General features: G+C 62.5%; 1 protein-coding gene across 1 annotated transcript; it reads right to left on the reverse strand.

The window, feature by feature from the left end:
* Positions 1 to 1,588: 1,588 nt before the first annotated feature.
* Positions 1,589 to 8,303, reverse strand: LRRC75B (leucine rich repeat containing 75B). The gene is made up of 4 exons (XM_045534221.1): positions 8,104 to 8,303; positions 5,572 to 5,700; positions 4,017 to 4,132; positions 1,589 to 2,392 (listed from the first exon to the last, which is right to left on the reverse strand). Exons 1-4 carry the CDS (start codon positions 8,278 to 8,280, stop codon positions 1,867 to 1,869), a joined length of 948 nt encoding a protein of 315 aa, XP_045390177.1. The 5' UTR covers positions 8,281 to 8,303; the 3' UTR covers positions 1,589 to 1,866.
* Between the last annotated feature and the right edge of the window lie 6,037 nt (positions 8,304 to 14,340).

Below are 14,340 nucleotides of genomic sequence, written 5' to 3' on the forward strand. Positions count from 1 at the left end.
ACATTCAAGGGTATACCGGCTGGCTTTGGGCCAGTGGTGGGCAGGGAGCGAGGAGGGTGGGAGGGACCGGAGAGCTTGGCATTTCTCCAGCAGGAGGTGTGGGGACAGCTCAACTGCCTGCGTGTCACAGGTTTACCGCCTGCCTGGCCCCAGGCTGGCTCTCCCGTTCTTTGAGTCTCCACGGGCGCCTCCCCCTTTCCACCCTGCTTTGCCTGGCTCTGGGGAGCCTGAACCCCCATTCCAAGGTGGGGGTACAGGGAAATGCTTCTGTGGCTTCCGAGCCGCTGGGCAGGCCCTTGTCTTTGAAACAAGGAGGGCTGGGAGGGGGCCGGGCCTCCAGGATGGAGCGTCGAGAGCTGGAAGCCCTGTTTAACGGAGAAGGGAGTGACCCAGAAAAGGGAGGGCCTGGCCCGGTCCCACCGTGAGTCAGGACCAGAGCCGGGCAGAACTGCATGCTCTTAGCACTCTTTATTTTTTTTTTATTTTTTTTTATTTTCTCCTAGAGAATCACAGGAAGAGATCTTTGTGCTCTTTCCGCAGCCTCCCATACGGCGTCCACCTAGAGCAGTGAGATCTCTGGGGCCTAAGGAAAGTCCTTTCCTCACCGCCTCCCTCCCAGTCCCGACCCCAGCCCATCATACTTCTTAGGCCACCTCGTTTCTGGCCCGAGGCTGTCATTGATCCGGCCTGCCTGGGAGGTGCTGGAGTACATGTCCTGGGGGGAGGGATGTGCCCAAGCTGTCAGGGAAGGTCATAGCTGGTGGTCCTAGGGGGTCCCCTGCCTTCTTCTTGGCCTGGGGGCTTCCTTCTGCCACCAGGTCTCTCCTCATAAAGCAGGGTCCCACTGCCCCCAGGCCCTACCTCCTGGCTCAGCAGTGACTTCCCCTCTCTGTGCCTCAGTTTCCCCCCCGGATATCTCTATTCTTTTCTTGCCTGCCCTGCCTGTCTCCCAGTTGGGCTGTGAGGGTGACCATGGCATTGGGCTTCTGGTTGGGAGCCCACTCACGTGGTGCTTGGGGAGGAGGAGACACAGTCCCCACTATCTGGGACAGGCCTGGGACTGCTCTGCCCACAAGGTGCCCTGCTGCTGACTATGCCCACCCCCACCCCCTGCGTGTTCTCCCACAGGGGCACCCCCAGGGCCTGCGGGGAACACACAAGCTGTCTCTGGCCTGATGTGTCTCCTAACCCTGCAGAGTTGCCTGCTCGCCAGGTACAGGAGGCCTGGGGGACGGGCAGTGCCGTGCCCTGTGAGAGATGGGCACCCAGTCCTCCCACTCCAGTCTGCTGTGGCCCTCGCCTCCAGTCTACACAGCCCCGTCCCGAGCCTAAGGGGCCCTGGGGAGAGTTGGCAGGCTGGCCTCAGACGTGAGGTTGCCGTGGGGCTCTGTGCAAAGCTTTGTCCCTCCCTGGGCTCCCAACTGGCTCCCCCAGCTCCCCACTGGCTCCCCTGCCCAACCTGCCCAGATGTGAGGGCCTGGCCCTCGGAGGCCTCCTCTGACTCCCCAGGACAGCCACACCTTGGTCTCCGTGGGGAACCCACCCCTTCCCGCCCCAGCAGCACAGCTGGCGCTCAGCAACCACGAGGTCAGTGATGCAGAAAGGCTGAGATGGGGCCTCACCCTTTATTGCGGGATCCACACTGCGGGGGCCAGAGCCCCTCCTGAGGGGGGAGGCTGAGACTCCAAGCTGGGCTGACCACCCACCCTCCTATGGGCCCATTTTCCTTCTGTCCTCTTAATCCCAGGCCAAGCACTTATACTGGACCTCTGGGGGCCTGTGGGACCCCCTGGGCCTCCGTCACCTGCTGTCCCATGAGCTTGACAGCATCGTATGTCAGCAGTGGCGAGCCAGGAGGGTGGCAGGTCACCTGGTGCAGCAGGCCTGGGGCTCGGGGCCCGGCCCGGCAGCTGCAGAGCCCCAGGTGGAAGCAGGGCCGGTGGGCTCGGCTGCGCAGCCCCCAGGCTCCAGGTCCAGGCCCTCGTAGATGGTGGGGAGCGAGGTGCGCTGGCTGAGCCGCCGGCGCAGGCCAACCAGCAGGGGCTGGGGCAGGGAGGCCACGTCCACGTTGTTGCCCAGGTCCACCCAGGCCAGCGTGGGGAACTTGGTGGTGTCCTTGATGGCCTCAGTGAGCTCCCGGGCGGTGGCCTGTGTGAGCCGGTTGCCGTTGAGCAGCAGCTGGGTGAGGCGGGGCAGCGTCCACAGGCTGGGCAGCAGCAGGCGCAGCAGCTCGTCACTCAGCTCCGTGAAGCTCAGGTCCAGCACCGCCAGCCCCGCGCCATGGCTGCCCAGGTAGCGCGTTATGTGCTGCACGTCTCGCGCCGACAGCGGGATGCCCGAAAGGTCCACGGTCTCTCCTGCCAGCAGAGTCTTCTGCAGGCTGCTCTTGAGGCTATGGAAGGGTTGCGGGGGGGGAGGACTGAGCAGGAGCCCCCAGGCCGGGCCCGCCGACCAAGGACAGTGACCTGTCGGGCCAGCCCAGGCCTACAGTCTGGCAAAGCCAGGTTCACACTGTCACTGTCTGAGTGGGTGGCCGTGGGAATGCTCGGAACCTCTCTGAGCCTCAGTTTCCCCTTGGATGGAAAGGGGATGTTGCAGTTGTGAGGACTGAACACACACGCACGTTCAGGCCCCGCGAACTCGCCGTGTGCCCGGCATCACCACCCGCTATAGCTGTCACCTCACTGATTTCTACACCTCCCCAGTGGGGTGGGGATGACGGTCCCGTTCTACAGAGGCGCAAACTGACGCCCAGAGAGGTGAAGGGGCTCTTCCGTGGCCACGCTCCGCCAAGGCGGGAGCCAGGTCTCCAAACCAAGGTGCTTTGACTCCGGAGCCCACGTTTCTTCCCTGTGCCCTTCAGAAGTCGGTTCCTCTAGGGCTGCGGTCCCCAAGCCCCGGGCCGTGGACCAGTACCGACCAGTCTGTGGCCTGTGAGGGACTGGGCCGCAGAGCTCTGCTGCCCTCCGCCCTCCCCAGCCCCATCTGAGGAAAAATTGTCTTCCAAGAAACCGGTCCCTGGTGCCAAAAAGGTTGGGGACTGCTGCTGTAGGGTAAGGAAAAACTTCCTACAAGGGGACAGGGTATCAGGATGGTCCCCTCAGCCTTCAGGGCCCTGGGAGGCAGGTGGTGTGGGTGAGGCCGGCCCCGGGGAGGCTCCCTGTGTTCTCAGCTGAGAGGGAAGTTTAGAGAGGGAGGAGTGTCCCGCTGCCCTCTGCACACCCCTCTAGGTCTCTCTCCTGTTGTCTGATCAGAGCCCACTCGGCAAGTAGGGCTTTTGGGGGGCCAAGAGCAGTGAGCGCCCTTCCCGGGCCCCCACCTGCCATGACAGGGAATGGCCTCCTGGGTTCCAGGCTGATCGTGGCCCATGAGGCCCAAGGTGGGACAGGGCAGAGGGACGGACAGGGGAGATGTGCCGGGCCCGCTCCCAGCTGGGTGCCTGTGGGCAGTTCTGGGCTGAGCCAGTGCCATGCGGCTCCGTGGCCGAGTCACTCCGGGATGGAGTGACTGAGGGGCCCACAGCAGAGTGAGTTATCAGGCGGCCACAGAGGCCTTGGCTTCAGGCAGCCTGGCATTAGCAAGGAATTCCCAAAGGGCTGCAGGAAAATTGGGGGTGGGGTGGCCCTGGGCAAGCCACTTTGCTGCTCCCGGCCTGCTTCCTTCCCTGTAAAATGGGAATCGTGACCCACAATCTCCCTCCCTCCCCAGTTGTTGCAAAGACCCAGCTGAGGACGCCTGCTGAGGTCACCCTGGGTCCAGGCCCTGTGACAGGCCAGGTATTGAGGGGCCAGTGAGTGGCAGGAGGCAGGACAGTCCCATGGAAACGGGAGGCAGGTCACACAGAGAGTGTGGCTTGGCTTGGGGAGCATCTGCTGCCACGGGCCAGACTGGCTTCCAGGGGTGGAGCCCTCGAGTAGACAAGACTGAGGGCCTCCCAGCGTGGGAGAGTGCAGGTGTCACCCTGGGATGGGACCCTGAAGGACAGGGAGGAGGGACTATAGCCAGGCTTCCCTTACCAGCTCTGGGTCCTCCTCCGGGGCAGGCTGGACCCTCGCTGCTGCTTGGAGTGAGGGGTGAGGTGGTAGATGAGCTGCCGGCATATCTTGTCCGAGGACTTCCAGAGCTCGTAGTCCTGTAGGGGGACAGCAGCATCTCAGGGTGAGCCTGAGCCCCTGCCACCCCCTCGGGGCCTTGGGGACAGGGCCTGGGCAGCCAAGTATGTGTGTGTGCACAGCTGTGCATCATGGATCACTGAGCTGCCCACCGGGGCCTCCCCCACTCAGCCCCCACCCCAGCCGTGGCCTGGCGCGGAGCCAGGGGAGGCTGCCCTCTGGGAGCTGGACAGGCTGGTCCGAGGCCCGCAGTGCCCGGCGGGAGGAAGCCCAGACAATGGGCCCTTGTTCCCTGTCCTCAGGCCCAGGGCCAGCGTCTCGGGCTATCAGCCGGCTGCCTGCCCACCCTCAGCACCCCTCAGGGACTTGCCACAGGGGGAGGAGGCCGCACCAGGCCCCTCGAGGGAGCCCTGCTCCACTGACGTCAACCCCAGGGAGTAGGAACAAGCCAGGTCAGCATGTTCTTCTTCCTCTCACTCTCCCAGCGACACTGCGCCTGTGGGGCCTGGGTCTGGGCTGACAGGGCTGGGGGGTTTAATGCTTTACAGCCACCACCTGGCTCTCTGGTCCTAACCGGGCTCTTGTAGAGGCCTAGCTCGGGGCGGAACATGGTGCGCGTTCCACAAAGCTGGCACCGAGCACGCTCCACTGCCCAGCACGTCCTTTCATCCAGGCCCTCTGCGAGCAGCCCCAGGAGCGTGCAGCACACGCAGCGGCAGCAAACCCTGGCGGTCACTGTGATGGCCGTGGGCTAGCCACACAGTCCTTGGTGCCAACTGCACACAGCTGGCAGGGCCCATAGTGGACACCCTTGTTTCACGAAGGGGACTCACTATGATTAGGGGTCTGGGACTGGTGGCTGGCCACAGCCACGCGTGCTGGGGCTGTGTTGATGCTCATGACAGGATGTCTGCAGGTGCCATCGGAACAGGGTTCTGGGCAGCAGTGGGGTGGAGGCTGCAGGTGGCAGGCTCCAGCGCAGCATGAGGCCCTCGCTGCTGTGGAGGGGAAGCAGTGAGCACCCATCCCCAGGGGTGTCTACACAGGACAGAGACCAGTGGGCAGGGTCTCCAGCCAAGAGTGGCTCTCTTCTGGCCGAGACTCAGAGGCTGGGACTTGAATTCCTCTAGTGGATTTGTCAGAACAGTCTGTGCCCACAAGGTCCTCGTACGACTTCTGCCCAGCTAGAGTCTCCCCTGTCTGGGTCCCCACGCCCGGTGCACAGTGCTGCTGCTCGGAAACAGGTCTACCCAGCACGTGACTTTCAGGGTCCAGCAAAGCACAGCTCACACGTGCTCCAGCTGCTGGCCAGCCTAATATACTGAAGCTGGCATCAAGTCCCAGAGAGTGACAATGACCAACCACATAGCAAGCCCTGGCCCCCAACCCCCAGCCCTGGGCTCTCCTGGCCCCTGTCAACCATACTGCCCAGCCCGGGGCCCCAACCTGCTGGCCTCACCTTCTTGGGGCACTGCAGGTCCCGGGCCAGGTTCACAAGCAGGTCATGGGAGATGGGGTCCACCAGGTTCAGGAAGGCCGCGTCCCTGTAGAGGATGTCAGTAAGGAGGGTGCCCTCGAGGCCCAGGTCCTGCAGGTGGTGGAGAGAGTTGAATGAGCTGGCTGGGGCCTCCCTTCTCCAGGCCCTGTCTCAGCCATCCAGATGCCGCTCACGCCCGTCCCCGTCTCTGTCTTCCTCCCTGAGGCTTGCTGGGGTCTCTCCACAGGCGGTGATGGGCCAACTCCAGCAGCAGGTGGACCCCTCAGATGAGGAGAGGGGAGGTGCCTCGGGGGCCTCGGCGAGGTGATAAGCAGATCCAGGAACCCAGATTCCCTGGAGGTGAAGTGTGGTGCTGTGACACCTTGCCTTCTCTGGGGTTGGGGCTTGCCAGGGGGATTCTTTGGGGTCTCCTGCTCCTCGTGTAACCCCCAAATGCCATTGTCCCCAGCATTCCCTTCAGGCCCTGCGCCTTCCCATCTATCCCTTAGTTCTCCTGAGCTGCAGCCACCATCTGTTTGCTAACAGGTTGGACCCATCTTGTGGGGCTGGGTCTCTCCCAGCTCAGCTGTCCCAAAGGCAGTGTGTTCATTCCTCACCCTGAAATGGCAGGAAATGCCTCCCGTGCCCATCTTCCCAGGCACTGGGGCCAGAAGCCCAGGAATCACCCAGCTCTCTTCCCTCTCCGTCTCTCCCCCGGCTCACCCGGCCAGTCTCCTTCTCTCTCCCCACCTCTTCTGCCAAGTTTGGGGTCTCACACCCCAATAGCTTCCTAGGGCTCCCAGCCTCCCGACACCCCTCCAGTCCACCCCTGGGCTGCCAGAGCCGGCTCTGTGAAACACACACCTGAGCTAAACCAAATGCTCTAGCAGTTAGGTGACATCAGACTCACGCACAGTCTGCAGAGTTTCCGAATTTCCTGTGCCTGACAGTCACACCCTCCCCAGCCCACCAGGCCCCTTGCCCAGCCTCTCGTACCCCTCGAACAGACCTGCTGTCCCTGACCTTTCAGACTTCTCCCGTCTACTCCCATAAGCCTAGTGTAGGGCTGAACACCATTTTGCAGGGTCCATTTAGAGGACATGCTGGCACCTGACAGGGCAGCCACAGCCAGGAGGGGCCTTCAGACCCTGTGTGGGCCCTCCCCAAGCCAGAAAGTGACATGCTCTGGGCACAAGTCCTGGGCACAGGAAGACGGGCCGGGCAAGAGTGTCCATGGGCCACAGTGCAGGGTCCCTGCAGGTTATGGGGGAGGACAGGCCCCCGCTGGGGCTCAAATCCCAACCTCAGGGACATAAGCGGGTGACCTAAGTGGTCTCTGAGGGCCCTTTCCTCCCCAATATTTCCCAGCTAAAATGCCCATCTGGTGCCTTGGGCTCCAGACACTATCCCAGAGATCTGTGCCTCTGGGCGTCTGGGTGATTCAGTGCTGCTCTGCTGTCTGCATTCTCAATGTGGTTCAAGCCACAGATGCCAGCTAGGGAGGATCCAGAAGAAGGAAGGGTGGCTGGTGAGCCCGGGCAGACCCACAGGACCTCAGACCACAGCCTGCCAGCCTGCCTGCCGCAGGTCTGGACAGCTCCTCTTAAAGGGCCGGCTCCTCCTCCCCAGCCTGCTGAGCTGAGAAAGGAAACCAGGTGCAGGAGGTGGAGAAGGGCTGGGAGGCTGAGCTCTGGCCCTGGCTCGGCCCCAATTCTCTCTGTGGGCCCTGGGCTCACCACTTCTCCCTATGCCTCAGTTTCCCCATCTCTAGTCATCCACCGTCTGCAGTCCAAAGCCTGCAAGGCTCTTTTCAGCTCACAGGAAGGGGGAGGGGGTGGTGGCAGCTGCTCCAAGGGATGGAGGTGGGTGGGAGGGTCCAGGGATGGTGGGGACAGAGAGAAGTGGCTTGCCCTGTGGTGATGCTGGGACCTGCACCCATGTCTCTAGGAACCCAGGGCTTGGGATCTGGGATTAGGGTACCCGGTGAGTGTGGGACCAGAGCCGCCCGCCCAGATGTGTTGCTTTGTACAGATGCTGGGCATGTATGCTCAATGCGCATGATCTGTCTGGCAAGAGGACAGGTGATGCTGTGGCCCTGGGCTGCATTGGTGTCTTGTGGTGAGGCTGCACCGGCAGACCAGCCGGGCTGTCCCCTCCCAGGGTCCTCTCTCCAGGGTCCAGTGCCTCCCCCATCCTGGAGGAGGGGAGAGTGCCCCCTTCCCCACCTGCCACTCCTCCCGGCCCCCTCCCGTCTTGCCTAGGCCTGGCTCTGGGCTATTCTCTCCAGGCCGGGGGTACCTGAACACACACAGCCCGCCTCAAAGCCCAGGGACGGGCACACTCGGCGGCCCCCAGTCCACGCGCAGTCGTCCTCGCCCGGCCCTCACTGCAGCCGCCGCCCTCTCGCCCGGACGGAGCCCACCCGCTGCAGCCCGTCTTGCCCTCGGAACGCGCCAGCCGCGCCCCGCAGCTTGCAGGCCCCCGGCCCTCCCCGGCCGCCGCTCCTTCTCTCGCCTGGCGCAGGAGGCGCAGCAGCTGCCGCGCGCGCTCGGGCCGCCGCTCGCGGAGCGTGGACTGGATCTCGCGGAGCCAGCGCACCCGGCGCTCGTAGGGCGCGGGCCCGCCGCCCACCGCCGCCCGGGCCTCCGAGCCCGCCCGGGGCCCGGCCCGCCGGCCCAGCCGCGCCCCCATGGCCGCCGCGCGGCGGGCGCGGAGCTGCGGGAGGCGGGCGCGGGCGCGGGCGCGGGCGGGGGCGGGGCTGTCCTGCCCGGCCCCGCCCCGGCCCGGGCGCGGGCTGAGCGCCGGCCCCAGGCTGCGCCCGAGCGCGGCGAGGGGCTCCTGAGTTCAGTCGGGGTCTCGCTGGAGGAGGCTCTGCCCGCCTGGGACTTGGCGCTGGAGCTCTGTCCCGAGGGCTGGAGACGCCGCGCCTGGCCAGGACGAGGTGGCTTTTGGCACCTCTCAACCCTCTGGCTCCAGTGCTGACCGGGGAATAACTTGCTTTGATGATGCAAAGAGCGTTCCAGGCGGGGTGGGAATTCTACTGCGTCTGCCAGCATTAGGTAGTGCCAGCACCTGCTTTCAGGAATGTCCCCTGCAATTGTAGTATATGACCTGTCCACCTGCACGGACACTCCTGCATTGACAAATATTTACCACCACTCGCTGCTTGGCCTGGGCAGGTGGGTGGAGCTGGGCTCACTGCCCCCTGCCTGGATGGGGAGTGAGGTTAACCGTTAAGCTCAGCTCTGGGCAGGCTGGCAGCGGGCAGGCTGCATCTGCCCGTTTTCAGTTGTCCTGCCTGCCAAGGGGAGGGGGCGGGCAGCGTGAAGAGGGGCCCCTGGCTCAGGGGGCGTCCCACCTCCTGGGGCTCCCTCAGCAGGAGTCTACGGTCACGGTGGGAGGCCTGCTGCCCCCTTCTCACCCCGACCCCACCTCTGGGCCCTTCACATTCCCTGGGTGGGGGCATTTGGGGCACTGGACTGCAGCCCCCACTCCCACAGGCAAGGAGCACTGTCTAGCTTTCGGGGACAGGGTGTCCGGTCACGTGTGCAGGAAGGGGTGCAGGTGTGAGGGGAGACTTGTCAAGGGCACATAATGAGGGATGACAGGCTCCTTCCTCTGGGTTAAGCGTTGCCTGCCCAGAGACTGGGGGCAGGGTGGCCGGAGCCTGTGGGCTGAGCCCCTGAGACAAGGCGGGGGACAGCAGCAGGATGTCTTGACTACCCACTGACCCCCAACTCCTGTTGGGCCTGTTCCTGGGCCGCCTTCTCCCCTGGCACCTGCCAGCTGGACCCAGCAGCCTCCCGTCCCCTCCCTTGCAGCCAATATTGTCCTGGGCCACCTTGGCACTGCAGGTTTCCTTCCTGGCAAACCTGCGTGACAGCCCTGCCTGCTCTCCCCAGGGCCAAAGCGCTGAGCTGAGCTGTTACTGACTGGACTGAAGTGGTGACCAGGCCAGAGCTTTAAGCAGCAGCCCCAGTGCCCAGGGACCTCTCAGACCCCTGCCCAGAGCAGGCAGCCCGGTAAGCCCTCGTGCCCCTCCCCACATGCTCAGGGCTGGAGCCAGAGCTGGGAGGGCTCCCAGAGCCTGACCGTATCCTTCCAGAGGCTGAGCCAGGCCTGGACATTGTCCCCTTGAATGTGAGCAGACTGGGCGGGGGAGGTGAAGGGTGAAGGAAGGGGGGGCGGAGCCTGGTGTCCTGAAGGGGGCAACCTAGGCAGTGGCATGGGGGAATGCCCAGAGCTTAGAGTCCTATGAACAGCAGAGAACTCCCCCCAGCCCCGCCTGTCGCCCCCCACCCTGTGTGCGCCTTGCCAGCCTCCATGTGTACTGAGCTAAAGGCTGCTGGCCCCTCTCCCTGGAGTTGCCCTGAGCAGCAGAGCTGTGTTTGTGGAGACCCGTGGGATAGGGGAACTGCAATGTGGCCCTCTCAGCCCCCCAGGGCTGGTGTGGGGGTGCAAGAGCTTGTCCCAGGTCCTTCAGGGCAGGCCTGCCACCCCTAGGGAGCCAGTGAGGTGGGAGGTTGGGGGCCAGAGAGTCAGGTAGGAAGGACACAGCCCTACCTTAGGCCCTGATGGGACCTGCCAGGAGACAGGTGTTGGCAACAGCCACATCTTTAGTGTCCCAAGACCTTGGCCACTCATGTGGTGGCCCAGTTGAAGTGACAGTGAACCAAGGTCTGGGTAGTCTAGCATGGGGGTGGGGAGGTGGAGGGCTGCAGCCAGGGATGAAGCTAGACCTGCTTTACCTTCGAGCCCCTTCTGTCCCCACCCATTGGGATGGTTCAAGCCCAGGAGGAGAACGGCCAGCTCAGGGCTGATGTTCCCTCAGCAAGTAGCCCAGCGACACTGAGCCTCCTGGGAGCCACTGCAAAGAAGGATGCAGAATGGTTTTGGAACATTCACCAGGAGGAAGAAAGCGGGTGGACACTCTGTGGGGACAAAGTTTCCCCAGAGCTTGCTCTACAGGGACAAGCTGTCAACCTCCTGCAGGGCCAGGAATCATCATGGGGCTATTGGAGGCAGCAGAGCATGGCGGGTGATCAAAGGCACAGGCTCAGGACCTGGATTCAAGTCCCCTGGGCCGCCACTTGTTGGGTGTGTAACCACAGGCAGGGTAAGGAGCTGCCATAACAAGTCACCATGGATGCAGTGGCTTAAGACAACAGAAATGGGCTGGGCGCGGTGGCTCATGCCTGTAATCCTAGCACTCTGGGAGGCTGAGGTGGGAGGATCGCTTGAGGTCAGGAGTTCAAGACCAGCCTGAGCAAGAGCAAGACCCTGTCTCTACTAAAAATAGAAAAAAATTAGCCAGACAACTAAAAATATATAGAAAAAATTAGCCGGGCATGGTGGCTCATGCCTGTAGTCCCAGCTACTCCGGAGGCTGAGGCAGGAGGATCGCTTGAGCCCAGGAGTTGGAGGTTGCTGTGAGCTAGGCTGACGCCATGGCACTCTAGCCAGGGCAACAGAGCGAGACTTTGTCTCCAAACAAACACACAAACAAAAAAAACACAGCAGAAATGTATTCTCTCCCGGCTCTGGAGGCTGGGAGTCTGAAATCCAGGTCTGAGCAGAGCCACACTCCCTCTGAAGGCTCCGGGGGAAGATCCTTCCCGGCCTGTCACAGCTTCTGGTGTTCCCGGCAGTCCCAGGCGTTCCCGGGCTGCGGCTGCGTCACTGCCCCTCTGCCCCCTCACACGGCCACCTCCCCTGCGTGTGTGTGCATCTGCTCACATGGCCTTCTCGTAAGGATCCTAGTTACTGGACTGCCGTCTGACCTCATCTTAACTAATCACGTCTGTAAAGACTACGTCCAAAGAAGGTCACGTGAGGAACAACCAACTCAAACTGTGTTTTCCCTCTGCTGCCACAACACAACAGCAATCCACACAGAAGACTCCTGTGACCAAACGTGTGGCGGTTTCTCCCGACACACCAAGCCAGCAATCAGTTCCGCTGCGGAGGCCGCTTGGGTGTCCCCCCAGCCAATCCAATTGGGTTCAGTCTGACGCTGCCCACCTGGAGGGAGCCGGCTTCCAGCTGGCCCTCCCACCCCTGCCCGCTTTGGGTTAATTTGCTAGCGGCGGCCCATAGAACTCAGTTTCTCGGTTTATTACAAAGGCTATTTTATTTTGTTTCTCCTCAGACATACTTTATCACTTCAAGTCAGTAGCTCAAAGATATTTTAAGGGATACAAATTAACAGCCAGATGAAAAGATACATAGGACAAGGTCTGGAAGGGTCCCAAGCGTTGGAGCTTATGTCCCCGCGGAGTCAGGGTGTGCCGCCCTCCTGGCAGGCGGGTGAGATCTTGTTCACCCGGCCGCAGGCCTCCACGTGTTTAGCTCCCCGGAAGCTCCCCGAGCCCTGTCCTCTTGGGCCTTTCCCGGAGACTTCATTGGATAGGCACGATGGAAGCACGGGCAACCGTGTCGACGTGTGATTGGACGTAAAGGGTGTGATCTAACACTAGCAGCCTGCGTGGGGCAGCCCAGCGCGGCCTGTCCGGATGCTTCTTGGCCTCTCTGTCCTTTCTCCTGGGAATGCCGGGTCCAGAGCCCAGCTCTGTGGAGTGAGGGTCTTAGGACCCACGGTCAGGTTAGAGCCCTGCCCTGGGGAAGCGAGAGGAGGGCAGCAGATCCAAGAGAGAGATTCTGTTTCCTGAGGGCCTAAAGTGCCCGACATTATAACAAAAGACTGTCACAGGGGCTGTGGGAGTTATGGGCCAGGAACTGTGGACAAAAACCTATATAGAATATCACGGATCACATTCTGAACTTCCAAGTGGATCTGATTTGGGGGGGCACTCTTCAACCCACAGATGAGTCTCTGCAAACCTCAATTTCCCTATCTGTGAAGTGGGGAGAATAAAGTGCCCATCTGGCAAAGGTGCGGTAGGATTAGAGAGCAACGAGGAAGGGCCCTGCACACTGAAGTGCTGCACGTTGGCGAGCTCTTTTTACTAACGAGTCTTCTACGACTGTGCACTGGATCTACCTAGCCACCCCGCCGCCACCGTCCACCCACTCAGCGATGATTACTACGTGCTGTGGATCCCGCAGACACTAAGGCGGAGGAGGTTGTGGCAGCAGCTGGCCCGCAGAGTGGGATGGGGTGCAGGGCGCCTCAGGAGGAGGTGGCGTGGCGGTTGGGGTCTGAAGAGAGCTTCAGGCCTTGGCAATAGCCTGTGCAAAGTCCCAGAGTCCTGGCGGGAGCAAGAGGAAAGGGCAGGCGCCAGCAAGGCAGCACAGGGGGGCTTTGGGGGGCTTTTCGTGTGGGAGGGACATGCTCTGATTTGCACACTGAGCACTGGGGCTGCAGTAGGGAAACAGCGGAGGGGCTGGGACCTGGGACTGGGAGTCCCCAGATGAGGGGGTGGTCCGTGGGGACTGGGGGATCAAGTGCAGCCAGGAGTGGGGTCTAGAGGCAGGAACAGCTGGACAGGACCAGTGAGGGCGCAGGGGCGGCCGCCCGGGGCCAGACGGTGGCTACCGTGGTGGTTGGAGGTTGGGGAGGGCAGCTGCTTGGCTCAGGTTTGGGCATGTCCCCCTGGCACGTCAGAGCCATCCGCAGCGGGGCTCAGACTCGGACTCCCGGCTGAAAGAGTCATCCTGAGCCCAGCATCCGAGAGGTGAAGGAGGCCGAGGAGATCCTGAAAACGCAGGTGAGAGCAGAGCAGGGTGTGCGTGGAACTCGCCGGGCAGTTTTGGCATCCGTGAAGTCACAGGGGTTGTGTGTGGACAGGTGGGCACAGGCGTGGAGACAGAAGTGGGTTGGTTGGCTCTCCTGGAGCCCAGGCCACGTGACAGGGTGGGGGCCGGCGCAGGGACAAGACAGCCTTCCTCCCCCACCCCCTGGAGCTCCCAGACGCAGATAATTACCAGGTGATGTGATAAGTGCCACCTGTAGAGGGTGCCACAGGGAGGACAGGGTGGTCAAGAAGGGGGAGGGGGGGCCCTTCGGGCCTCTGCTCTGAGCTGCTCATCAGGCGGGGACAGAGACAGCCGCAGGCCTGGGTGGCGGAGCCGGGCCAGACCCTGGGAGGCCCTGCAGTCTGCGGGTGCAGCCATCTCAGTGAATCTGCCCGACAGCCCGTCTGGTTATCCCTGCTCTTCAGGTAGGGAACTGAGGCCAGGAAAGGGAAGGCCCCCCACATCCCCTGCCATCAGTGGCTGGGGTTGAGTTTGAACTCCCTAGGGACTCCAGGGCCTGCGCCCATGCCATCCTGCCTCTGAGTTTGGGAGTTGGATTTGGTCCACCAGGTGCCAAGCCGGCCCTGCAGCCGGATGCTCCCAGGCGTGAACGAGCTGGCAATTCTGGAGGCCCACACACCTGGCCTGGCTCCAGCCTCTGTCCTCACATCAAAGGTGGGTGCTGGAATAGCAAATGCTGCCAATGGCACTCAAGGGTGTTGGCCAGGCTGCAGGGACGTGGCAGCTCTGCCCATGCCCCCCACCACGCCTGGGTGACACCAGCCCCTTCACTGAGCTGAGATCTTCCTTCCATCCCTTCAGTGTGGTCTGGGTGGCTCGGACAGGCTGTGGCCAGGTAGCCACAGGGCCTGGGGTAGCCCCTGTTCTCTGCTCTGTGGCCTCACAGCCTGCAGAGAGGCAAATTGGGTACTGATGTTGGGAAGAACTTGCCAACCAACTGCAGTCTTGCTGGCTTTAGAGGTGGTGAGTTCCCCGTTGGGGCAGGTGTGTAAGCCAAAGATCAGAGACCAAACACTTGTGATTCTGTGATCCTAA

Source organism: Lemur catta, chromosome 21, assembly GCF_020740605.2.
Source record: "Lemur catta isolate mLemCat1 chromosome 21, mLemCat1.pri, whole genome shotgun sequence".
In the NCBI taxonomy this organism is placed as follows: Eukaryota; Metazoa; Chordata; class Mammalia; order Primates; family Lemuridae; genus Lemur; species Lemur catta.

Bases quoted from the DNA above. Each gene is read 5' to 3' on its own strand.
- LRRC75B (XM_045534221.1), bottom strand. From the start codon at position 8,280: ATGGGGGCGCGGCTGGGCCGGCGGGCCGGGCCCCGGGCGGGCTCGGAG. The intron at 4,133-5,571 runs GTGAGGCCAGCA...GTCCCCCTACAG, and splicing joins ACCTGCAGTGCCCCAAGAAG to GACTACGAGCTCTGGAAGTC. The intron at 2,393-4,016 runs GTAAGGGAAGCC...ACCCTTCCATAG, and splicing joins CGGAGGAGGACCCAGAGCTG to CCTCAAGAGCAGCCTGCAGA.